General features: G+C 43.3%; 1 protein-coding gene across 1 annotated transcript in view; it reads left to right on the top strand.

Annotated features, from left to right (window-relative positions):
• EXT2 (exostosin glycosyltransferase 2) overlaps window positions 1-27344 on the top strand; it is a 140552-nt gene that overhangs the window by 48089 nt on the left and 65119 nt on the right. Inside the window, exon 8 of the mRNA XM_047691597.1 lies at window positions 22288-22419. Coding sequence (XP_047547553.1) covers window positions 22288-22419 — 132 coding nt within the window. The remainder of the gene's footprint in view (window positions 1-22287; window positions 22420-27344) is intronic.

The raw sequence follows: 27344 nt of genomic DNA on the forward strand, positions 1-27344 counted from the left end.
TTTGGAGACTTGGGCAGCTCAGAAAACCGGGCAGAGCAGAAATGAATCTCTAGTCTCTTTGTTGAGAAGGTTTGACCAAGCACAGTTTTATTGGTCAGTGGCTCCTGCTTTAGTAACCTTTCACCCCTGTGGCTCTTGGAGGTACAAGCCTCTGGCCGGCCTTGCCTTTGAACTCCTCATGGCTCCTGCCACCTCAAAGGCTCCCAGTCAGAGGCTTGTGTTTTGCTTGGGATCTCTCCTCACAGCAGGCGTCAGCAGTTGGGAAAACTGATCTACCCTTAGAACATTGATATATTTGAAGGTGATACCCCTGAGACTTGAAACCTATGGCTTTCTATTTCAGGAGCTGTCTGTCATATGTCAAGAAACACAACTCAGACTACCCCCTTTTCCTCCTGGATCCCTTCTTGTTTCCCATAGGATAGGAGATCATAACATTCAAGCATTCCCTACAAGTAGTCACAAAGCCTTCCCCTACCTTCAAGCTCTTTTACCCCTTTTTCTTCCGACTTGCTCCAAGTGGCGTTTATTTTAAAAGGATTTTTCTTTTAAATTGTGCTAAAACATGCAAATCAAGCCATCTTTGTTGTCTGGGATCATAATTAACGTTGAAGATGGCATAGTACAAGTGTCACAGACGTAGAAAGAGTGTGGGTCACCCTCTCACATCTGGTTGGCTTCTTGTCTGAGGAACAGGAGTAAAAGCTTTGATATTAAGAAGCAAATCCAGAGACCTGTGGATATTAGATGATTTTAATATCGCTTCTTCGGCAAGAAATCAAACCTCTCATTCTAAGAATATTGAGTAGAAAGTGTCTCTTCTACTCATGATGCCTTTAGCCTAGGAAAGGAGCAAATGATCTCTCTTGAGGTCCCCTGCTTTTGTAGAATTCAAATAGACTATTACTGATAATCTTTTGCAGAAGAGACACGCTGGCAAGGTCTTTTTCTGCCTCAGAGCGAAGACTGTGTATTCAGCAGGTACTTAGGCATTGGAAGATCTGAGCCTGATGTTACCACTCTCTTGTTCTGTGGTCACAAGTGTGGTCATGAGCTTACGTTTCCCAGTTGGCAAAGGGAAGGGGAGCATTTTTGTTACCACCTGTGTGTTTGGCACTGTATTAGGAGCTTCCTTCTGAAAATCTGATGAGGTAGCTGCTATTCTTCTCATTTTAATAAAGGGGGAAGGCAAACCTTGGAGGCTAGTAGACAGCCTGAGCTTACACAGTAGATGTGGCAGATTTGAGATTGGGAAGAATTTGTGGCATGTGATCGGAAAGTATGAAGTTTATTTACAAAGCTCTAATTTTTTTTGTTTAAAGCCCCTTTTGAACTATTATAATAATGTGAAATATGTATAACATGCCCATGTTGGGTAAGATCCACACATGGTTTAGAGCCGTGTGAGCCGTGGCATCCGCTCTGGGGCAGCTGGCAGTCCTCAGGGGAAGGTGTGTAGTATCTGTTAATGTCTGTGTTAGTTTGCCATGGCTGCTGTGACAGAACACCCCAGACTGGGTGGCCTGTGCCACAGAAATGGATTTTCTCACAATTCCAGAGGCTGGAAGTCTAAGATAAAGGTGTCACCAAGGTGGTTTTCTTCTGACTCCTCTCCCTGGCTTGTGGGTGGCTATCCTCTTGCTACTCTTTATATGTCGTCCCTCTAGGCTTTTTGAGGGGACATAGTTCTGTCCTTCGGTGTCTATATCACGTCCAAGAGCCCCAGACAGTAGTTGTCCTGGAATTGTCTCCGTTGAATTGGGTTTCGCTCCTCAGTGTGAATCCACTTCTGAGATGGTTTTCTTCTAATCCCATTCTCAGCTCTTGACCAGGTAGGAGTGTAGAAGGGGGGTGTGTGTAAGGGTGAAGCATAACCTGCTTTGGGGGCCACGTGCACATCAGCCTTGTCCCGCTGCTCCCCAGGATGTGAGGAAGCAGCCTGTTGGGCTCCACTTCCCATTTGCAGAGAACCTGTGTCCTGGCCACCACCATCAGTGAGGCAGGACTTAGGTCGTGCTCTTTCATCACAACAGGGTGACAAGGATATTATTAAAAGGCTTTATTAAGCCCTGTAAAAGCTTGGTTTTTATTCTGTTTTGCTGCGTCAGTGGAAAGAGTCTTAGCGGTGAGATTGTTTTTTTTCATTGAAAATTTGAGTATCACAATTCACGTTTTAGCCATAGAATGGAAAGGTTAAAAGTGCAGGATTATGTGCTAGGTTGAGAATTTCCGGACTTTAAAAATGCTAGAGAATTTGAAAAAGATTTAATAATGCAGAAAACCTCTTAGTTGTGCTAAAAGTGATTCTTCTTTTTTAATAAAACCTGTGTCACTCAAGGTGGTTGATTTGGGGGCAGGAAGAACAGAGTGTGGCAGAAGAAACAGGTGTATGAAAATAACGGATTCCTGTCCCTCAAGAGAGATTGTTAATTTATCCTCATAACTGTCCCTGCCTGCTGTTGGTCGCCTCACCCAAATACATCATTGGATCAACACCCCCTTCAGCTCGGCTCGCACGTGCACAGCATAGCCGCGGGGTCAGGTGGATGGTCTGTTAGTTTAGTGAGGAATTGTAATCAAAAAGGTATTGGTTGGACAATGGTTTTTTCACTTTTGTTTTTAATGATAGAAACCTTGTCTCCTTGGCCAAGAGAGGTTCACGGCCTTTAACTACATTATTTGTATGTTTTTCAGAGCATTGGATTCTCCTTGGCTAATAACTAGAGCACATGTTGTTCAGAAAACTACAGAGACACCAAGCTCCTAAGTTTATCTTTTGTAAAGCATGTAAATAAGCTGTTCAGAAGTTTGCTCTGTTGATCCATGAGTAAACCTGAGTTTGCTGCTACCACATCCCTTTAAAGCAAACCATACTAAGTGCATTTATTTCCAGTGGGCTAGGCCTGGGAGGGAGGAGATGTCTGGATTTTACAGACTTTTGCTTTTTTTCCCTTGTACTCTGCATTGTTTTCCTATAGCAAATTTGTCGACATTATTGATGTATTTAACATCTTCTATTTTGGGACCCGAGAGATGATGTGTCTCTTTAATGAAGTCGTTTGCTTCTTCTGAGCAGCTAGGCTACTTTTCAGGTGATGTGGGGACCCCCTCCCCCCACCTCCAGAGAAAGTAGCTCTCAGGGCAATTGTGAGCTGAGCGTCAGCCTTGGAGAAAGGCACATCTGGCCCCAGCAGTCGGCAGGAGAGGTGGTGGCGCGGTACTTGTGTGTGTGTCTACCTTTGTCCTGTCCTTTCCGCTGACGTGTGACTTTGAGTCAGTCAGTTGCCTTCAGAGCTCTCCATGTTATCCTCTGTTTTTATAATCTCTGGTAGGGACTAACTCTTGGCTGTGTTATAGTAATGGGTGAGAGACCCAGGGTGAAGGCAGGCATCAGGTTGTCTAGACAGCTACTGCCTAAATGTTGTTGGGGAAACTTCATGTTCCTACAGGTACCCTCAGAGCCGTCTTCCAGCATCACTCAGGATAGACTTATAACCATTCTCGCCACTGTATTGGGTCAGAGTTTAAAGGCCTCTCTTGGCAAAAAACGTGTAAGTGGGTGGCTGGTAGAGGGAGGCTTCTGGAAAAGTTGAGCATCATGGAGGGGTAGGGATCTTGAGGTTGTGGCTTGCCTCCTTTCGGAAGTAGCTCAGTGCACGCTCCAATCTTCCTTGAGTGAAATCAGGAAGTTTAGAGAGAAGCGGGACCAGTAAACCTCCATGAATGTTTCAGTGGCTCCTGTTCTCATCTGTAAAATTGGGATGCTGTCCTTGAATTGTGGGGATTAAATAAATTAATCTAGAGGAAGCACTTCAAATAGTGCCTGGTGTGTAGTAAGTACTGGTTTCATCGACAAATATTTCTGAGCTTCTGCTTTGGCCGAGGCACAGTTCAGAGTGCTGGGACGCAGCAGTGGACAGAACAGGTGAAACTCCCCACCTGCGCGGTGCTTACCTTGCTGCATGGGGGGATATGTTAGGTGGTGATGTGGGGATGAGCGCCAGCTGAGGTCAGCAGTGTCGGACACAGAATCAGTGGGCAGTGCTCAGTTCACTTTTCTCACCCTTTCTCCTGGGGGCACTTGCCCTTTACACCAAGAAGTGTGTCCTTTGGGACATCCTTGTATCGATGGAGGATTCTAGTTTCGTTTCTCCATGTCTTCGTTTTCTGTTTTCCACCGAATTGTAATGATAAGGGGAACTGTGTTCTCAGTCTCTAGTCACTGCCTATTACTGTAAAGAATTTTTTTTAAAGATTTTATTTATTTATTTGACAGAGGGAGAGAGATCACAAGTAGGCAGAGCAGCAGGCAGAGAGAGAGGAGGAAGCAGGCTCCCCGCTGAGCAGAGAGCCCGATGTGGGGCTCGATCCCAGGATCCTGAGATCATGACCTGGGCTGAAGGCAGAGGCTTAACCCACTGAGCCACCCAGGCGCCCCTGCCTGTTACTGTAAATGCAGAGGCTGGGGATGACCAGCAGGGAATCCGCCCTTCCAGGGGTTGATGCCCTTGTGTGCGGGCCCCTGGGGGTTCTCCAGCCAGCTCTGCTGCGCTCCTAGGGTTTGAGTACTGGTGCGTGTCCTTGCGTGTTTTCCTGGCCTTCTGGTGAGTGGCTCCAAATTTTGGATGTAAGAACGAGATCCAGAACTTTTCGAAGTCAGCTCTGTGAAGGGGTAGTTGTGTATTCAAGTATTCATCCAGGGCTGGGGCTGCCTCTGCTGTCCTTCAGAAGCTCTTGGGAGCATGCTGGGAGCCGTGGCTTGGAGGCCTTACAGAGGCCTCCTCCGGCTCCATGCCTGGAGGGTGGGGTTACCATTAGAGATGGGTCACAGAAACGCTCGGAGTGGAGAAAGCTAGATTTAAAGGAGGAAGTCTTCCGCAGCCCGCCAAGGGGGACAGGTTGTGAGCAAGTTTTCAAAGCCCTGAGAAGGGTGAGAAAGAGAAAAAAGGGTCCATTTGGTTTGGCAGAGTTTCATGACTGTGTTTCTTAATATTAAGGTGATTTTTTTTTCCTATTTGCTATCTATGCGCCAACTGGGTAGAGAGTGTTTTAAACAAGACAAAACAAATCTACTTTGGATGACAAAACAATAACAAATCCTAATGTTATTTTTAGAAGGCTGAGAAGGTGGGATAAGGTGAAAATAAAATTGAGATTAATTCCCAGCAAGAATGAGTGGGCTCTGCATGAGATCCTAAAAGAGCCAAAATTTGTTCACGAGGGTATGATACCTGAAATCCTGCGAGGGGGCAGTGGCCTCATTTAAAATGATTCTCAGCTGGTCTCCTGGTTAACCCAACTCGTTAAGCCAAGCCTAATTCTGCTTTGTTGCTGCTGCTGGGAAAAAGGAGTTGTGACATGGTGAATGGTATTCTGTGCCCTTAATCTGTCCCAATTGTCCAAGACACTTGGGCCCTCCTGGAGGATACCAGTGTGAAGAAGCAATGGGAGCCCCCTAAGTCTGGATAGTTTATGGCCTAATTTCTTGAATGCTTGTCCGTGGGTGGGGGGCTAGTAAATTTCACTTCAAATTGTGGGCCCACCATCAAAGAGTTTTTAGTCTTAACTGGGAAGATAAGGTTTTTCCCTCGGTAAACAGTGGGGCGGAGAATCCATGCTGACTTCTGTGTAAGTCATTGTCAGATGAATTAGAAAAGAAGGGCCTAGTACAGTTTCAAAGAGGAGAGGAAACCGGAAGGATTTTTTTAAACTAATTTTATTTTTTAGAGCAGTTTTAGGTTTATGGGAGAATGGAGCAGAATGTGGGGAGATGTGCAGGCTCCCGCACATGGGCTCTCCGGACCGCCATGGTCTGTCCCTCAGGGTGGCGCCTACGTTGTGTTACCATTCAGAGTCAGTAGTTTGCGTGAAGGTCGTTCTTGGTGCTGTACATTCTGAGGGCTTTGACCAGTGTATAATGGCGTGTACCCACTGTGTTACTGTATCTAATTTAACTCCTTGGTGGGGTTAGAGCGCACATTATTCTTTTGGATTTGTTAAGGTGCGTTTTATGCCCAAGAATATGGTCTGTCCAGGTGAACGTTCCGTGTGAGCTTGAGAGGATCGTGGGGTCTGCTGCTGTTGGGGCAAGTAGCCTTCCGCTGTCAGTTACCCGGGGCTGTGAAGTTCAGCTGTGCCTTACTGATTTTCTGTCTTCTGCACCTGTCCGTTTCTGAGAGCGGGTGTTAAAGTCTCCAACTGTAATAGTGGATTCATCTGTTTCTCCGTGAAGTTCTGTCACTTCTTGCCTCACGTGTTCTGATGATCTTCTGTTCGGTGCATGCGCATTAAGGAAGGGTTGTTGTCTTCTTGGAGGACTGACCCCTTTATCATTGTGTAATGCCCTCTTTATGTAATCCCTTGCTCTGAATTCTACTCTCTCTGAAACTAATACAGCTCTTCCCACTGTCTTTGGGTTAGTGGTAGCATGGTGTATTTTCTCCATCCTTACACTTTTATGTGTCTTTATTTTTTTTTATTATTATTATTTTTAAGAGCGAGAGAGAGGTGCACGTGAGTGGAGGGGGAGGGAGAATTTTGAGCAAGCTCCGTGCCTAGTGCTGAGCCTGACACGGGCCTTGATCCCAAGACCCGGAGATCATGACCTGCGCCAAAATCAAAAGTCAGACGTTTAACTGACTGAGCCACCCAGGTGCCCTGTTTATGTGTCTTTATATATAAAGTGGCTTTCTTGTAGACACGAACAGTTGGATTTTGTTTTTGACCTACTCTGGCAATCTGTCTTTTAATTGTTATACTTAGACCATTAACATTTAAAGTGATTGTTGATGTAGTTAGATTCATATTGACCTTGTTGATTACTGTTTCTGTTTGTTGCCCTTGTTCCTTGTTCCTATTTCTGACTTCCATACTTAAAAAAAAAAAAAAAGATTTATTTACTTATTTGAGAGAGAGAGGGAGAGTGCATGAGCAGGGGGCAGAGGCAGAAGGAGAGGGAGAGATAGAAGCTTCAAGCACACTCCCTGCTGAGTGTGGAGCCCGACGCTGGGCTTGATTCCTGGGCCCGGAGACCATGACCTGGGCCAAATCAAGAATTGGCCGCTTAACCGACTGAGCCAACCAGGCACCCCAGACTTCCACACTCTTCATGTCTTTTGTGGTTTTAATGGAGTATTTACATGATTGCATTTTCTCTACTTTCTTAGCATATCAGTTGCACTTATTTTTTTTTAAACATTTTTAGCAGTTACCCTCAAGATTGCACTATACATTTACATCAAATCCAAGTTCACTTCCATTTAACACTTTCCTGCTTCATAGATAGTGAAAGTACAGATCTTCCTTGACTTGCAGTGGAGGATATGTCCCGTAAACCCACTGTAAGCTGATAGTATTGTAAGTCGAAAATGCATTTTATACACTTACGCTACTGAACATCATAGTTCATTCAGCCTCGCCCATCTTAATCGTGCTCATAGCATTGGCCTCCAGTGGGGCAGAATCACATGACACAAAGCGTATTTTATATTAAAGTGTTGAGTGTTTGATGTAATTTGTTGAATCCTGTAGTGAAGTGAAAAACAGAATGGTTGTAAGTGTACCGGTTGTTTACCCTCATGATCGCATGGCTGACGGGGAGCTGGGGCTCGCTGCCACCCAGCATCACGCAAGTGTCACATCGCATATTGCTAACCTGGGAGAAGAAGATCCAAATCAAAATTCAGAGGACGGTTTCTACTGAATGCGTGTCGCTTTCACACCACTGGAAAGTCAAAAAAATCATAGTCAAACTACCTTAAGTCAAGGAGACTGTGCTAATTCTGTTAACAATTTTAATTCCTTCCTCTCGTCTCTTGTATCATTGCTGTCATTTTGTTTATACATAAGTATATGTAACGGAATGCATTTGTTGCTATTATCATTTTGAACAAATTGTTAGATGAATTAAAGATAATAAGTTTTATACAAGAAACATAAAATAATAAGGAACATAAAAGTTTTTATATTACTTTCACTTATTTCTTCTCTGATTCTCTTCCTTTATGTAGATCTAGGTTTCTGACCCGTATCATTTTTCCTTCTCTCTGAAGAACTTCTTTTAACATTTCTTGTAAGGCAGGACTACAGACAATAAATTCCCTCAGCTTTTGTTTGTCTGAGAAATTTTTAATTTTTCAAAACCACTTTGAAGGATAATTTTCCAGAGTATAGAATTCTAGCTCAGCGGGTTTTTTTTTACTTCGAATATTTCTGAGGAGAAGTTGGATGTAATTGTTCCCTGTGTTCCTCTAGAAGTACAGTGTTGTTGTTTTTCCCCTCGTCTAGGATTTTTTTAAATATTTGATTTTCTGAAGTTTTAGTATTCTGTAAACAGGTACAGTATTTTTGGTCTTTATCCCTCTTGGTGTTTTCTGAGCTTCCTGGATCTGTGGTTTGGTGTTTGACATTAATTTGGGAGAAGTTGGTCATTATTGCTTTAAGTATTGCTTCTTTTCCTTTCTTTTTTCTCCTGGTATTTATATTGTGTATATGTTACACCTTTTATGGTTGTCCCATAGTCCTTGGATAGTCTGTTTTTGTTTTTGTTTTTTGTTTTTTTGTTTTTGGTCATATTCTCAAGGTCAGCGATCCTTTCCTCAGCCCTGTCCATCCCACACTGATGATCCCATCATAGGCATTCTTCATTTCTGGTACAGGACTTTTGAAGGATTGTCCAGCATTTCTTTTCGGTTCTTTTTTAGAATTTCCATCTCTCTGAATTTCGAGTGTGAAAGAGCCCTTAAGCATCATGCAATCCTGCCTCAATTATAAGGTACGAAAATTGAGATCTGGACATTTTAAATGACTTGACAGCATTTATTTACTATTTAATGGCAGAAGGCCAAATTAGAGTCAGATCTGTTCCCACTCTCTTACTCTTTCTACTACATTTATTGAAGTTGGTGCTACAGAACAGAGCCTTAAGTTGTGGGCCGTCCTACAGCTGATAATGTCACTAATTACGCAGCACAATCCCTCGTTTCCCTGGGAGACCTCTTGCTTTCATCCATTTTGGAATCATTTAGTCATTCTTAAATATGCGAGGCCTCTCTCGCTTAATCTGAACATGTGTTATTATTAACGATACTGCCTTGGTGATTGAGAATCATATCCTGTTTATTAATGACATTCGGAGAAACTTGCATTGGAGAGAAGCCTTAACAGGTTAAAACCTCTCCCGATTCAAAGCCTAGTTGCAGTTCTGGATTTATCCTTTGAGGCAGTCTGTGGTTTTGTCAGTACCATGATGAAAAGAATACGGACTTCAGAGTTAGATGAAGTGGTTTTGAGTTCTGGATCTGTCAGTTAAAAGCTTTGTGACCACAGACAAGTTACCATTAATCTTTCTGAGCCTTGTCTTCTTGTCTATAAACTGGAGATATATTAATGATAGGCTTGTTGGGAAGGTCAAGTGAAAAAAGTATATGCCACATTTAACTGATTCTCAATCCCATATTTTTTCACATTTTTAAAATCTGCGATGTCAGAATTGTATTAAAATTGATATCATTTTACTATTGTGCCGTATCTTAATTGAGAGCTTTTTTTCTTAGCGTTATATAAAATAATGGTGCATCTTATAATTATTGGTGTCAGGCAGCTATCCCACATTCACCTAGATGCACATATCCTAAACAAAATAGTAAAATTGAATCTGGCAGTCTATAAAAAAGGGATACTGGGTCATGACTAAGTGAGATCAGGAATATAAAGTTGGTTTGACACTGAAAAGAAATTAATCTATGTAAATTACCATGTTAACAAAATGAAGAAGTAAACCCATCTGGTCATCTTCTAAATATAGAAAAAAATAATTTGATAAAATTCAGCAACTGTGCTTGAGAAGAACTCTCAGCTAAACGAGGAATAGAAAGGAACTTCTTCAATTTGATGAAGGATATTTATGAAAGACCTACATCTAACATATTACTTACTGATTAAATATTGAATGTTTTCCCCTACGATTGGGATCATGTCAAGGATGCTCACTCTTACCATTCGTATTCAGTATTGTACTGAAGCTCCAAAAGGAAAATATATAAAAGGCATAAAAATTAGAAAAGAAAAAGTTAACATGTCTTCATTTGGAAATGACATTGTGGAATACCCAGAAAAGCCAAAGTAATCTACAAACTACTGTGCTAGTAGGTGAATTTAACAAGGTTATAGAATACAGATGATTTGGCTCTAATCAAAATTCAGATTTTTGCTTTGTCAAGTGTTTTCTGATTGTGGTATAGGCGGTGGTCTTTTGTGATCTTCTGTAACCTAGCTAGAGGTGGAATCAGACTACTGCTTTTATTCTGTTTATTTCATAATTATTTATTTTCCTAGTCTTTGTAATTACTTTGCAGATGTCTAGCTGAATGCCTTGATTTTTCTAGATACAAAATCCTTTCCTCTGCAAATAATTACTACTTTTGTATTTAAGGTAATGAAGTCCATATTACGGGCTTTATGGAAGAAGACAGTATCAGGAAGATATTTAGATGAATGTAACAGAGAACTCCACTAACAATTGCTCAAGGAAATCAGGGTTTACATGTCTTACCATTAAAAGACACCCAGGAGTTGGTTGTCCCCGGGAAAGATTAGTGATTCAGCGATGCCATCAGGAAAACAGGTTTCTTTCTGTATTTCCGCTCTGTCACCTTCAGCATGCTCACTTTTTCTTTTCTTAACAACACATCTGCTTTAATCCCAGCCAGCCTGTTTGCATCCCAGGTAAGCAGGAGAGGGAGAGCCAAGGGAAAAAAGCCAGAAGGCTTGTTGTAGCAAGACTTTACCTTTTTATTTAGGAAAGCGCACATTATTTGCATGATTGCAAAAAAAGGCTGGACTATTTAGTATTTTTAAGTTGATTTTGTTAGTAAAAATGAGGACGGTAATGGATACTGGGGAGGCAGTCATTTTCTATCACGAGGGCTGAGGATCATTGGTACTGTGAGAAGCTGGGGTAATGGGAAGGGCCCTGCCACGAGCTCATGTGCCTAATGTCTCGCTGAGTATTGCTGAAATTGAACAGTTTGGGCTTTTGTTTTATTTATTTATTAAAAAATTATTTTGTAGCTGGTTACTTTAGTGAACTCGATTACTAGCTCTGTAGGTTTTTAGCTGATTCTCTAGACCTTTCCTAGTAGCCAGTCTATGGAAAGCTTTTGGGTTTCTTTTGAAATTCCTTTCTTCTTTCTTATTAATTACTTCTATTAGTTTTCTTTGTTTCATTTTTTTTTTTTACATGATCAAATTAGGTGCTTGGTTTTTGGATAGTAATTCTGCGTGCACATCAGAATAAAGTTAAATATGAGACTAGAAGCAATTGAAATTTAGAAATATTTGAGGGCTTAGTAGATTCATCTCTGAGCTTGTTAATAAAAAGTGGCTACATGCTTTTTTCTCTTTTAAGTAGATAAGATATACGATGCGGCATCCACTTAACATTTAAGGCAAATGTCAGTTTTTTTATTTAGTGAAATTATTAATGGGGAAAGAAAATGCCATAATATTTCCACAAGCCACAAATCCCCATGGGTTTAAGGATTGTGATAGAATGCCATACCACATGTCTGTAAACTAGGCTAAAAAAAAAAAAAGAAAGTTATACTGGGTGAATACACTTTTATAGTTTTTAATCTTTTCAAAGAATACTAAAAATTCTTTGATACATCTTCCTCTAGGAGGTTGAGCTTAATTATCTTCCTTGGGAAGGCAGACCAAACATAGTGACTTCCTCCTAACCAAGAGAATATGGAATGGATGGTAACTACAGCGGGGAAGCCGGCAGACCCACCCTCCCCAACCAGGTGATCGGGGTTCACTTCCCCATAATATGTCATGTTGATAACATACGTGCCCTGATAATGATGTGGAGAGAGGGGCATATCACCTCCAGAGTATCCCAAAATCCATAACCTCAGTCTCATGATTAGAAAACGTCAGACCAAGCCAGAACGAGGGACATTCTGAAAAATGCCTGACCAGTCCTATTCAAAAGTGTCCAGGTCGTGAAAGACCAGAAAAGACTGAAAAACGATCTCAGATTGGGAGAAACTAAGGAGACATGACAACTAAAGGCAGTGCAGTCCCCTGGACTCGATCCTAGAACAGGAAAAGGACCTTAGGGGAGGACTGGGGAAACCTGCAAAGAAATCTCTCGTTTAGTCAATGGAATTAACTCTGTGTGAACTTTGTTTTGGTCATTGTACCACGGTGACGTGTTGGTAAGAGTAGGGGAAGCTGGGTGAGGGATGTTGGGGAACCCTCTGTACTATCATTGTTTCTCGAAGCCTCACAGTATTTCAGGATAAAGTTAAAAAAAAAATAGTTACCACTTTGCATGGTAATGAAACAAAAAAAGATCGACACCTGCCAAAAAACTGCCAAATGGCCTCTGCTGCAGAGGGCTGTGATTTTGTATAAAATTCCAGTGAGTGTGACAGATGTGGGCTCCTACAGTGTCGGGTGCCGGGAACTGATGGAATGGGACTGGGAGGTTTCACGGGTTGGTGGAAAAGTGCCCCAGAGGTATTGGACTTTGAGGTGGAGGATGCATCTGGAGAGGGCAAATAAAGTAGCTCATGAACAAGGGCATGAGAAACTGAACAAGGGCATGAGAAAGGTTCTCTTGTTTTCTGTTACAAGGTATTCTAAATGTGGTGAAATTAACAAAATGAGTATTTTAATCAAAGGAAAAAATGGAGTGCTGATAAATCCTAGGTATAGTAACCTTTTTTTGCTTCAGAAATGTTTTCTTATTTTAAAAAAAAGTAAATTCTACTTATTATTGTTTGTTCAATTGTTGAGTAACGGTGTATCACATGTTTTTGACCTTCTTCTACTCTAGAAAAGCCTTCAGTCCCTAAGAAGTGTCTCTCAGCCATTCGGTTGATGTTTTTTCATGTAACTCTTACCTTTAGAAAAATGGAGTGAGCCAAAGAAAGAGATGCACCCAGCAAGCTAACAGTAATTCTCAATTAGAAGTTAGGATGCTTGGATTATAATTTGACATAACCGCTGAGTTTTTACGGCTGTCAGGTGGAGATGACCTGAGCCTGTCTCTGCCGCCTCTTGGCTGTGATGAGGTCCGGCAAGGGCATCGGGCCGCCTGCTCTGGCCCTGTCCAGCAACGTAGTGAGGGAGCGAACCAGCGTAACCCGGAGCATGCTGCCCAGGAGGCTAGGGAAGGCATTTTGTCAGAGCAAACAGATGAGAAGGACATAATGAGCCTTGGTACAGTGTGTTTGCAAAGACTTGGAATCCCTTTGGAAGTTTTCAGATTCATCTTCAGACACAGCTTTGAGAGATTAGTCCCTGAGGTATGGAAATATCTTCTGGGCCTGCTCCTGAAATAAATGGTTCCATGGATGCTTGTGTGGTAAAGCAGGAACGACCCAGATCTCCCTGGTGCTCCGATGCAGAGGTACTTTAATGGGAAGGCTGTTCCTTTAACTTGTTGATGGAGAAGGTGAATGCCTTATTAATGTCTTGGTTCTCTGAGCTTCTTGAGTCGCTGTTTTGTTATTTTTCATTGATTTTGGAAGATTCTTAGCCCTTATTTCTTTAAATATACCTGTTGACTTGTTTTCTGCCCCGTCTTCTGGGTCTCCAGTTACAGGCACGTCAGAACATTTGATGCCATCCCACAAGTCTTGGATCTCTGTTTTCTTTTGCTCCTTTTCTTCTGGGCATTCCAGTTTGGATAATTTTCCATTTCACGTTCACTGTTTTTTTCCCCTGCTAGTGCTGATAAGCCAGTTGAAGGAATTCTTCATTGGTGATACCACGTTTATATTTCTGGCATATCATTTGGTGGTTTTCTTAGAGTTTCCATCTGTCTGTTGAATACCGCGGTCTGTTGGCGCAAGTTGTCTACCTTCTTCACCAGAGATTCTTTAATACATTAATTGTAGTTATTTTAAAGTCCCTGTCTAATGGTTCCAACAGCTTGGTCGTCTTTGGTCTGGTTCTGTTGACAGCTTTATATTATTACAATGGATGGTTTTCACTTATTTTTTTTTTGTTTCTGGTAACTTTTTGTTGAAGGATAGACATTCCGTATGGAAAAACCACCCTAAAGTAAATGTCACGTGCAGAAATGGGCACGAGGTTGACTGGCCTAATGTGTAACCAGCCGGGTTTGGGTTTTCTGTTGACTGGCTCACCTTCCGCACACCTCAGACTTTAGCCGCTGCCTTGTGCTCCGTTTGGGACCAAGGTCCAAAGGATTTCCTCAGAGTTCAGCCTCACCCTCCGCTCCCAGCAGGCCCTGCCTTGCCTGTGCCACACAGGAGGCCTCTTGCCCTCAGCAACGGACTACCACTGTCTGTATGTGGTACCCGGTTCGTAGTGGGGATGCTGGGGATTTCCCCTCCCTGGGGCCAGTGTCAGTCGTGGGCAGGCCTGCTTGCCGTGCCGGTGGAGGTGGGGCTTCTCCGGTTCTGCTTCTCCCTGTGGCAGCTCTCTTCTCTTCCTTACTTGGAAGGGGTCTTGGATTGGAAAGAGTCTCCTGCCCCTCTTGTAAGGGCAGAGGCTGTTGCTTTGGCCACTCCCTCAGTGGTGGTCTGAGGAAAGCTGGAAGGGCTCCTCCCTGTCCCCAGGGCCAGGCTGCCTTTCCACCCCTCTCCCACACCCAGTACTTCCGGTGTCTGCATCTCAAGGATGGGAGGGTTTCCTGCTTCTCCCCCAGGAGTTTAAGGCATTGCTTTGGATGAAAAAAAAATGTCCAAGGAATAGGCGGAGTGTACCTGTGTGCTGCTGAGGGCGCCTCTCTTTGATTTCCTTCCCTGCTCTTGTCTTTCGCAAGAACATCCAGGAGATGGGGCGCCTGGGTGGCTCAGTTGGTTAAGCATCTGCCTTGGGTTTCATGATCTTGGAGTCCCGGGGTCAAGTCCCACATCGGGCTCCCTGCTCAGTGGGGAGTCTGTTCTCTCTCTGACCCTCCCCCTTTTCTTGCTTTCTCTCACTCTCAAATAAATAAATAAAATCTTAAAAAAAAAAAGAGAGAGAGAGAGAGAGAGAAAGAAAAAGAACGTCCAGGAGAAAAGAGCTTGCAAGGGAATGCAGACTTCCCTGTGTCTAGAGCTTCTAAACAATCCTGCTAGCCCACACTGTTTTAAGAATTCATTAATTCTTAAAAATGTTGTTTTCTTTGGCTGCTTTTGCTGTAGCACCTCTACGTTCTGTGAGCTTCCAAAGCTGGAATAATTTGTCCCATCACTCCTAGAGGAGCTTGTCACCCTTTGAAATTTGGACCCCCCTGATTGCCTCATGACCAAAGCTCTCTGATGGGCCTAAGACAGTTACGATGCTAGTGAGTTCTCTGGTGGCTTTTTGTCATTGTTACGGTGGGGTCCATGTTCTCTCATGGCTTTCTGCTCCCGAACAGAAGCAGATGCTTTATGTTTTGACCGGCCGGTGGGTTGTGGGGCAGGGAAATAGGGCAAAATTGAAGCAAGTGCTGAACCTATGGGTACACAATACTGTCAGGTGTTTGGACGGCATTACCAGTCGGAATTCGGGACAGAAGCATTACTGGCTGGTTTACTGTTCGCTCTGTGTGTGTGTGTGTTTGTGGTCTGCGTAACAAAACTCCTTTAATAGGTGAAAACGAGGCCATTGATGCAGGTCCAATCGGGGGAGGTTCTGACGAGCAGGGCTGAGCAAAGTTGACTGGTTGCTGTGAGGGCATGGGAGAGCCAGTGTTGTTCTTTTGGGATGAAGATGCTCCTGGACGATGTTGGGGTCGTTTACGTTCTTATATATGAGTTTCGTACTTTTGATATCCTGACCACTGCTAGGTAACAAACAACCTAGTGTAGTTTTAAGAACTGTTTATCTCCCTCATAGTCTATACCTAGTCTCTACCTAGTCTGTACTAAACGTAATGTGAGGGACAGTCTTAGTCCTATTTCTGCTTTGCTCTTCCTCCTAGGAATAGATTTGTCTTCTTTTCCTCAAATCTTTGTCCCCCACCTCACACCTTTTACAATTCTGTATACAAGATAGGATCATTATTTTTTTTTTAAAGATTTATTTATTTATTTATTTGACAGACAGAGATCACAAGTAGGCAGAGAGAGAGGAGGAAGCAGGCTCTCTGTCGAGCAGAGAGCCTGATGCGGGGCTTGATCCCAGGACCCTGAGATCATGACCTGAGCTGAAGGCAGAGGCTTAACCCACTGAGCCACTGAGTTGCCCCAGGATCATTATTATTAAATGATGGGTTGGTACTTAGAAGATTCGGAAATTTCCATGAGATGCCTGTGCTGCCTCGTGCCTGTGAGGGAGTGGTGTTAGGTGGATTCATTCAGCAAGTGTTTTGACGGCCTCCTCTCTGACAGGCCCTGTGCCAAAGGCTGGGAGTTCATGGTGAGCAAAACCAGATGTGTTCCTACTCTCCCGGTTTCTGGAGAAGTACTGTCCTCTTCTTCAGCAGCTTGGACATTAAGCTAGAAGGGACATGTTACTGGTTCTTGTACTTTTCAGTACAAAGTTCTGTCACTCCCATTTGATGTGTTTTTATTATTTCTAACTCTCTTCTCTTACCGGTTGGATTTCTTTGCTGTCTTCAAGAACTGAGATGAATGGGGTACAACTTTGTGGTCCCATTCTGTCTCTCCTCTTCACCTCCCTCCATTCTTACCCCAAAGCTGTGTTGAATGTACTCTAATGTAAGCAACAATGATCCCAAGGGTTCAGGGTGGAGGTAAGTACTGAGGACAGAGCTAACATTTTCAGACTGTCGGTGCTGCCCTGGTGCTGCGGGAAGAGCTCTATAAACTTCACTGAATGTCTGCGGCCTCACGAGATAGGTGATGTGCTCTCCATCTTGCAGACTGACCAGACACAGAGGTCACAGAATTTGAACTGTGCCAGACGCTCAGAGCCTTTCTACAACACTGCACTGGCTTTCTTTAAACACTTGTTACTGCTCATCCTGCTGGGCTTTATGTTACTGAAAAACCAAAGAAATTAATCGTGTATAACTGATGTATAAACTGAGGTAGTAATTTTAATTTGAAATACCTGTTTGCTTATGATAGCTTTGAGTTGGCCCAATTCTAGATCTCTAGGAGCTTTATAATTGTCACGATTGAAAACGTTAAGAACTTGGTGGTTCTTGGGGCACCTGGGTGGCTCAGTGGGTTAAAGCCTCTGCCTTTGGCTCAGGTCATGATCCCAGTGTCCTGGGATCAAGCCCTACATCAAGCCCCGCATCAGGCTCTCTGCTCAGCGGGGAGCCTGCTTCCTCCTCTCTCTCTGCCTGCCTCTCTACCTACTTGTGATCTCTGTCAAATAAATAAATAAAATCTAAAAAAAAAATAAAATAAAATAACTTGGTGGTTCTTGTGCTTTGAAATCTGCATGTTTTATAAAATTATGGTGGCGTATGTTTAATGAAGAAAGGTTAGACACTCTGGTCAAGTTTATGTTGGTATGACCAACGCATCTGTGACTTAACTCTGTAGTCATGCAACTTCCACAAGGTAAGTGACTGAGGAATTTGCAGAGCTGCTGAAGATACCTCATTTACTTCTTCAGGAAGCGATAAATGTGGCCCATGTCATAGGGGGCAGAAAGGAAATCAAAACATAATACGCATATGCTTACTGGATGGGAACAGCCCTGCTTTTGTGCATTGACAACATAGTTGAACACTCCTTCCTCTCTGCCAGCGGGTGGCTGATACTGTGTCCTGGAGGGGCCATAAGTTATAGTGCCTTCTAAAGACTACAAAGTGTTAGGAGGTCCCGAAGAAATAATTAAGCTTGAGAAGTTCACTTATCTGCAGGCAGAGAGACCTGAGCCATGGTTATTGGCAAAGTTTCTTCCTTTCTGCGTGAATTGCAATTTGGTGGACAGGGCGAGATGACTTGAGACATCTTAAATTAGAAGCGCTGTCCTACAGTCGTGCCTCTGGCCGGTGTGTGTGGTGGATTTGTTTCCAATCATTGTTTCCTGTAAATCCCAAAGACTGCTGTCTCCATTGTGACTAAGCGTGAACATAAAGCTTTGGAATGCTTGAGTTTGAATGTGGCTTCATTTGAATATGATTTAAAATGAAAGAACATAATGATGGACCCATGTGGGTAGAGAAGGGGTAACTATTTAAGATATGTGTGTTTATGTGTGGGCTCGTGCTTCTTAGTGAACTTTCACACCTTTTTAGTTTCTTAAGGAAGGACCCTTTCCTAAACTGGAGTGTGGTTGGTACTCCCTGTATTCTAGAATGGAGGGGGAAAGATCCTGGGTTTGAGCTGTGACCAGACCACTTAATGTCATTGCATCTTGGTTTCCTTGCACAGAAAATGGAACTGCCCCAGGTAAGCGACAAGCTGGTTTTAAAGAGCAAATGAGACTGTGCATACAGAAATACATTTGCGCAGGTCATCCTAACATCTACGAGGATGCTAATAATTAAAAAAAAAAAAAAAAAAGCCAGTTTCCACATCCAGGAAACTCGTAGTCCAGCTGGAAGAGAGAAAAGTGATCATCTGAAATAACAAGAAAACTGTTCTAGAACAGTATGTGCAGAATAACCTATAAAGTAAAGGCTGTCAGTGCTGTGGGATTTCCTGGTAAGGAGAGATTGTTGGTGTTTGGGGCGATCAATAAAATTTTCACAGGGAAGATAGATTCTTTCAGGTCTCATAAAAGGTCACTATTTTGGCTAGATGACTGGCAGGAGCAGCAACACGACTGAGCAGGGGTGAGATTGGAGTGAGTGGAGTATTTTTAAGAAGCCGTGGCAGGCAGCCAGCCACCGGGCCGTACCCAAATGGCACACTACAGGATGGCATCAGCCAGATGCCCTTGGTAGCTAAATCTGGGTCAGCTTTTCTTAGAGTAGGAGAAACCCTCATCGTGAGGCTTTGCCTCTTTCTTACTCTTAGTGAAGAAAATAGTCATCACACACCTCAGCGGGCATCATCCCAGGCTTTCCCTCATGAATGGAGGACTTGCCTGGGAAACAGAACCAAAGTTGGCAGGTGTAAACTAGAAAGTATCTTTTTCCTCCACCTCTTTTGGTTATATTTTGAACTTTTCATGTTCCGTTTTTCATATGTTCGCTCCCTTGCAGAAATCCTCATAGCTGCTAATTCTGAGTGGAATCACAGGTCAGAATGAAGCTGGACAGACAGGTCACCGAGACCAACATCTTGCTTTCTTGGGGACTGAATCCAAACTCTGCTTGGATAAGAGACTGTCTTCTTTCAAAAGACTGTATTGGGCTGTGACAGAGTAGCTAGTATTAGAGTAACTCTCCAGCCAGGGGGGGGGGAATGGATAAAAGCTTATTAAAATAGATAATATAGAGGCATTCGAGAGCAATCTGGGAAGTCAGTGCTTAAGGGACTGTGGCTCCTGAGAGAAGGAAAGCAGGCTGAGCTCCTTGTTTCCTTTGGCCTTTCCTCTGCAGGCACTTTCTAATTCACAGTCTGGGCATCTGGAGCCCTTGTGGAAAGTAGCAGTCTCATAGGGCTGAGAGGTTGAAATTAAGGGCTACCCCAAAGTATCCAGGATTTGAATGACAAAATCCAGGAAGATGGGAACCACAGGAAAGTAAGCAAAAACTGGGCATGCAGTCTTCCCTTGAAGTGTTTGCCAGCTCCTGAGGTGCACAGGATCAGAATAAGACTCTACGACTCCCTGCAGAAAGCAGCAGCTGAGAGCCTGACAAGCTGTGCAAACATTCTAGCAACCATGTATACTGCTGGTGGGAGGGAGTTTGGTGTTCAGGGCCTGCCACGATAGAAGGGTCCTGGTAGACACCCCAGGCTTTGTCCGAGGGCCCCAAAAGGCCACACTACAAGAGTAAGGGAAGGCAGAAAAAAGTTGGCCCTAGCAAAGCTTAACACCAGCCACTGATAGGATTAAAGTGGTCTGACTGCATTCTCTGTGTCTTCCAGAAGAATGTTACACTTAGGAGGAAGATAATTTTGTATATACAGAACCTTTATAGTTTTTAATATAGAGTGTCTGGTGTCCAAAGAAAATTAAGAGGTATGCTAGGAATGGAAACCAAATGACCAAAATGAAGAGTAAATACAGATAGTAGAAAGAGACCCACAGTTGATTCAGATATCAGGGTTATCAGTCAGGAGCTATGCTTAATAAAATAAGGGAATTTTAACAAAGATAGGAAATCTGCTTTTTAATAAGTCAAGTAGAAATTTTGTGAGGTACCTGGGTAGCTCAGTTGGTTAAGCATCTTCCCTTGTCTCAGTTCATGATCCTGGGGTCCTGGGATTGAGCCCCGCATTGGGCTCCCTGCTCAGTGGGGAACCTGCTTCTCCCTCTCCCTGTGCCTTTCACTCCCCCTGCTTGTGCTCTCTCTGTCTCTGACAAATAAATAAATAGATGGATTAAAAGAAATTTTGTAACTAAAAATATATGAACTAAGTTGAGAAGTCAATATGCGGGTCTAGACTGCTGTTTAGATGCGAGTGGGCACACGCACACACGCACACATGCACACATGCATACAGACATGCACACGCACATGCACATGCACGCATGCACGCACACACAGAAGATAGAGGATTATTGGGCCAGGAGAAAAATTAGTAGAAAATATACCCAGATGGCAGCACAGAAAGGAGATTAAGAGACATATGGGGCGTGGTAAAAACATTTCTTTATGTATATCTAGAGTCCTAGGAGAAGAGAGTGTGACAGAACCAATATTTAAAGAAATACTGGCTGAGAGTTTTCTAAAAACAGTGAAAGACATCAAACCACGAAGTGAAGAGGCTCGACAATCCTCAGTGGGATAAATCCAAAGAGCCACACCTAAGTACATCACAGTGGACCTGCTGCAAGATGAAGACAGAGAGAAGCTTAAATGTAGTCAGGAATAAAGGGCAAACTTTTAAAATAACACATGGTCTCTGACCATAGTGCAGCCAAAATAGAAGTCAGCAACAAAAGATAAATAGAAAATACCAAAATGTTTGGAAATTAAACAGCATACTTCTAGAAAATTGTTTTACCTAGATTATAATGAAAATGATATGTGATCATGTAGGGCACATTTAAAATAGTGTGTAGAGGCCAATTTGTAGCTTTAACATACACTAGAAATGAAGTAAGATTAAAATTCGTAATCTAAATGTCAGTCTCAAGAAATCAAATGCCAGATGGATTAAAGTCCCCCAAAATAGAAGAAAGGAAATAAATGTAAGAACAGAAAGGAACAAGATAGGGAAAAAAAAAAAAAAAAAAGAACAATAAAGAAAATCAACAAAACCAAGCATCGGTTTTTTTTTTAAGAGATTAGTAAAGTTGATAAATCTCTGGTTAGAGCAAATACAAATAAAATATACAGATTATCAATATCAGGAATGAAAAGAGGTATATGACTACATATTCCACAGGCACTGAGTAGATGTTAGCACACGTTGAGCCCAGTACATTTAACAATGTAGATGAAATGAACACATTCCTTGAAAATCATACTTTTGAAACCAACACTCTTATTAAAATATGTTTAATCCTGTGTCTGTGACAGAAAATTAATCCATGCTTCAAAAACCTTCACACACCAAAAAGCTCCTAACCCAGATGGCTTTTAGGTGAATTCTTGTAAACCTTTCAAGAAAGAAGGAATTCCAGCCTTGCCTAAAATTTCTCAGGGGATAGAAAAGGAAGGAACACTTTTCAACTCATTTTAAGAAGCCAGCATGACCTTGACACCAAAACCTGACTCAAACGTTTCAAGTGTTGACAAAAGAAGTCAGCTGCAAAAGAGTGAATACAGTTTTGATTCCGCTTGTATGACGTTCAGTAGCAGGCACGATAGAAATGAGAATGATGATTACTCTTGGATGATTGGGAAAGTGCCTGGGAAGCAGAAGAGAATCTTCTGGGAGTGCTGGCATGTTTGGTATCTTTATCTTGGTGGTAGCTATAAGAGTATGTACATACCTAAACATTTGTTGAATTGTACACTTAAAATTTATGCACTTGATGTGTAGACCAAAAAAAAAAAAAAAGGACTATAACTTGTTCTGGTGTGACGTTGATTATTTTCATCAAGACACAGTTTCTCTTTTACCCAGATTGAATCCAGGGTGCGTTTCATTTGCTCACACTGTTTTGGCTGCGTTTGATAAATGCGTTCTTCTCCTGCAGCTGGCAGGAGCAGCAGGGAGCATTTGCCGTTGGCTCCCTCCCTGCGGGAATAACGGAATTACCCAGACCCAGAGTTGCGTCTGAGAGGGCACCGAGTTCTTCCACTTCCAAGTGTCTCTCTTGCTCACTGAGCACATGTCGTTTCCTTTCCAGGCACGGTGGTTCTGGGAAGCGTACTTCCAGTCGATCAAAGCCATTGCCCTGGCCACTCTGCAGATCATCAATGACCGCATCTATCCCTATGCTGCCCTCTCCTATGAAGAGTGGAATGACCCACCCGCTGTGGTGAGTGAATCCCGGTGCCGACCATGGCAGCCGTGGTCCAGGTGTCAGGACGCGGCAGGAGAAAGGTGCTGTGTAAAGTTTATTTAAATACTGGCTTTCTGAGATGAGCCTGTGCTAGCTGACAAAGTCAGCTCAGTTTTGAAATGATAACACAAGTAAGAAACCCAGAAGCAGCAGCTTCCGGCTTGTTTTGAACGTGCTTGGGAAGACAGTAAGCTTATTTATTGCAGAGATAAATGGGGCGGCCTGGCTCTTGTTGGAAATCAGACCCTTGCTAATGACTTCTGCAGTTGTAATGGTTAGAATTCTTGAAAAGATTCTATAAGCAGTTGATAATAATAGCTTATATTCTGAGAGCTTCGGCTCAGCCAGGGACTGTGCTCAGCGTTTCATATAGATGATTTCAGTGATCGCTGCCATCACCGTGGGAGGAAAGTAATCCGCAGAAGTGATCTCAAGGCCGTATAGATGGCCACAGTCCAGACTTGCTCCAGACCGGCTGAGGCCCCCGGGTGTTTCCAGCAGAGAACTGGGATGGTCGGAAGTTGCTCTCAGGGCTTTCTCCTTGCTTGAAAGAGTCATAAGGCCCTTGTGGCCTTGTAGGGACTGTGGCAGTGGCCACACCTTCTTTCTCACGGAAAGTGCCTGCAGCTCTGGGCCTGGTGGTTCTGCTTTGTAGGTACCTTCCAGCCTCGTTCACACACCTCAAGGCTTTCACGTGAGAGAGCTAGACTTGAATCCATTCTTCATTCTAGTCCATGCTGTCTTTCCGGCCAGCCCTCCTGGTCTCCTGATCCCACCTTCTCTCAATAGAATGTATTTAGCCGCTTGGTTAATCTTTGTATAGGACCCTCCTTTCCACCCTCCTGTTCTAACTAAGGGGTGACTGTGTGTCAGGCACCCTACTAGGTGCTGGGCGTGCAGAAAAAGCAGTCAAGTACCTCGCCTCAAAGGAGCTCTCCACTAATGTGGGAAGTCAGTGAGTAGACCACGTAGTATGCAATGTTCTGGAATAGAGTGGTGTCCAGAGTGCCAGGGGGCACAGCGGGAAGGTGGCACCCTCACTGGGAGGGGCCAGGACACTTCCTGAAATGAGTTGTCCTAAGAGGAAGTCAATGTATGCTTGTGGTAAAATCCAACACAACAAAAAGAAACACCTTTTTATTGTGCTTAAGGGAACATTTTCTTCTGTCCATCTCCTCCCTTGAATCCGTTACTGGAGATAACCTTCCAGAATGTTTCTATTCATATGTAAGCATAAGTATATAATTTTTGAGCACAGATGAGATTCTGATACACATACTATTCTGCACCTTGCCGTTTTACTTTAGTAGGCTAGATGTTGGACTTAACTTCCACTTGGTTCTGTAGAGGTATCCTTTAGTGGTAAGGATGGCTAGAAAGGATTCCATTGTTTAGGTCTGTCTTACATAACAGATCTATTACCGATAGAAATTTAGATTGCTTTCGTTTTTTTCTATTTTCCAATAGTAATACAAAAGACATATATTTCTATGTTTTCATAAATATAGGAATATATCTATAGAATTAATTCAGCTGAAAAATATACACATTTTGAATGTTATTAATTTCAGCTAAGAAATACACATATTTTGAATATTGATAGATACTAGTAAATTGCCCTTTGAAAATACTCTACCAGTTTATAGTTCTCCCAATAACATTTAGGTTACTTGATCTCTCCATGCCTTCATTTAACCCTAAGTGCTTGAGTTTGTGTTCATCTGCTTGGTAAAAAATGGTCTTACATGTGTGTTTTTCAAGTGGAAGGTCAATATCTCCATCGGTTTCCTCCCAGAGTACAGTTACAAATCCTATTTGTATTTTATTGGTCATTTATTTATTTGGTAGGTATTTACTGAGTACCTGCTACCTTCTACCTTCTGGTCGTCTGATTATCTTGACTTGCTTATGGAGTTTTATAGGAGCTTTTGAGCTTCCTCCTCTGGGCTGAAACATTTCCACTACTCCAAGTATATGGAATAAGCTTGAGACAAAGAATGCTACCCCTGTTCCTCTGCAGGAGAATGCTTACACATGGGATGGCCATGACCTAGCCAGAAGGTGTGGAAAGAGTCTAATAGGAATAAATGGTTGGAATTTTGGTTCCCTGTCTTTCATAAGACTATGGGCCCAGAGAAAAGAGTACATAAAAATTTGTAGCTTTGAAATAGATGTGTTTTAATGTGGGACAGAGCGGTCAAAGTGCTGGACTGTCAGTTTGGGAAAGAACGTAAGTATAAAAAGCTGAAATGTGGATATGCAAATGGAAAATTTGTTTTTTCTCTAACTTCTTGAAGTATTCTTTTCAGGCTAATTTAGTGCTCACCACATTTTTAGGAGCTCAGGTGCTGAGCGCCCTGATTTAAAGCAGTGGGTTGTACATTTCTGCATCTTCAGCGAAGGCAACTGACAGGAGGACTGAGCAGCGCTGATTTATTTGTAGTTAACTTTTCCCCTCCCCTTTGGAAATATTTAACCTACTGTCGAAGTGATTACTATGGGCCCAACCTGTAGGGGAGTCTCCCTTCTAGATTCCATCAAATTTACAATATAAGACCCCCTGAGGTGGGAGTAGGTGTGGATCTTAGTCCGTAAATCAAGGGATGGTCTGGTGTTTCCAGAGCTACACTGTTAAGGGCCTCCAGCCAGCCACATCCTCCACTTGTTCGGAGCAGAGAGGAAGGGGTGAGGGCACGAGAGTCCGATTTTGCCAAATGCTGCTGCCTTGGTTTAATGTTAAAAAAAAAAAAAAAAAAAGAGGACCACTGTGTGTGTGTAGATTCTGAAGAGAGTGAGGACTTGCAGAAACCAAGTGTTTGTGTCACCAGTGACACTTGGCATTTCTATCTCTAGCCAGCTAGGAGGCAGGTTACATGAACCACATTGTGTCACATTCTCAGAACTTGAAAAAGTTGGCAAAATAATTCTTGAGCATAACCGTAAGGTAGCAGATCTGTCTAGTTTGGAGAGATCGGCCCTTTGTTTTGATTCTTGTCTTTGGAAGGAATTTCTCAGCAAGTTAAGCTTCCCTATGTGGGGACAATAAGTTTGCTTTTACTGATTAATTTTCCTAGTTCCTTAGGGTGATAGTGCCTGTATTTCACCGCCTTTTCGGTCTCTCCGTGCTTTGATATTTCTCCCTTTTTTGCAGATATCAGCAGAACTATCATCTCCCCAAATACTCCACACCTGTATCACTTCTTACGTTCATGTGATCTCTGGTCGCGCCTGTGGCAGGCTCCTCCACACATCTGGGCATTGCTCATGGAGTGGGGGAGCTGCTCAGACACCCTCTCTTGTCTTACCTCTGGCTCTCTGCCAAATGTGAGCACATCTGGAGGACAGAGACGGAGGCAAGTGAGCATTCAGTGTGATATGGGGACGCAGTAGGCCAAGAACTGTAAATTTTTGGTTTCTGATATGTGCCACCAAAACCATATCCTCTTACTGACAGTTTTTTTTTTAACTCAGTATAATATAGCTCTAAAATCAGAGTAGAATATATTCCCTGATCATGTTTCTACGATATGATTTGAAAGATTGTACCCTATCTTATCAATATGTTGTAACTTTATTTACCCAGTCCCTTTTGATGGATACTACCTAGTATTTTTTCGGATTTGCTATCCTCGATAACACTAATGAAGAGACTGCAGATTTTTCCCACTTCTGCATTGACCATACTGGACCTAGAGCAGAAAGGAGAGAGAAAGCAGGGGTCCCATGACCTTTGACAAAAGTTGATGAGGAAAATGGGGAAGTGACTTAAAATGGATTATCATACCCTGTGGAAAAAAGAGGTTGGAAAGTAAGAGCTTATTCCTGTAAAATCTAGCCAGAGGGGTGACTTAGTTTTGAGCAAGACCTCAGATGAGGAGTGTATCCTTAGCTGGGCTTCTAGGAGCCTCACGTGCCGGCCTCCACAAGGGCTCACTAGGGGGGAGTGTGCATCGGGGCACTCGAAGGGCTCGTGCAGCCACGAAGAGCAGGGGTATTCAGAGCTGTGGGTCCCAGGTGGCAGAGCTTGCCCTTAGTCCCCATTAAGTTCTGAGGGAGGGGAGTGCATACTTAGGACGCATCAGAATCTCCTGGAAAGCTTGTTAAGACACAGATTGAGTAGGCCTGGGTGGGGTCCTGGAATTTGCATTTCTAGCAAGTTTCTGGATGGTGTTGGTGCCGCTAGGCCGGGGACCGTACTTTGATGTGGGATTGATTCACCGTGTGTGTCCTGACTTACCCACCGGAGAAAGTGCTCCCTCTCCTCCAGTCCATTTCCTCTTCTGGACCCCCCGACCCGGGTCCGAAGCATCCAGAGTTGGCTCCAAGGGCATCTGTCTCGCCACATGAAGTACTCCGGGCTGGCTGCTCTGAGATGTCCAGGCGGCAGCCCCCACTCACCAGTGTTGCGGTCGTACGAGCAGCTGAGAGTATCACGCAGTGGTGAGCACTGCCAAGTGGTCAGTCAGTCCGCAGGCTGAAGAAGTGCCAGCTCGAGTACGTGGGTGAGGGCTCCGGGCTGGGGAGACAGCACGCGAACAGTCTGTTTAACTCCACTCCGTGCCCTTCAACTTCCAGGTTGTGGAATGTTTCTCTGGCATTTGAAAGCCTACCCTGCCCCCAGCAGGCCTTCTGGGCTGATTCTCCCCTTCTTCCTCCCACTGCCTAGATATGACAAAAGTATGTATGGAATTTAGAATGTTAAGCTTGCATTTTAAGTACATACATGTAAGCTCTTCGAAGGCCTGTTTTCAGAGGTATCGCGTTTGTAGGATCTCAGTCACTCAAGGGCTCCGGTACATGGCCACGAATTCCAGCACTTGCCTTGTGTAGTCTTTGCCACTGGACTGCTCTGTGGAAACAAGCCAGAAAGGCTGAGATCGTCAGTAGCCAGGGAGTAAAGA

Source organism: Lutra lutra, chromosome 10, assembly GCF_902655055.1.
Source record: "Lutra lutra chromosome 10, mLutLut1.2, whole genome shotgun sequence".
Classification (NCBI taxonomy): domain Eukaryota; kingdom Metazoa; phylum Chordata; class Mammalia; order Carnivora; family Mustelidae; genus Lutra; species Lutra lutra.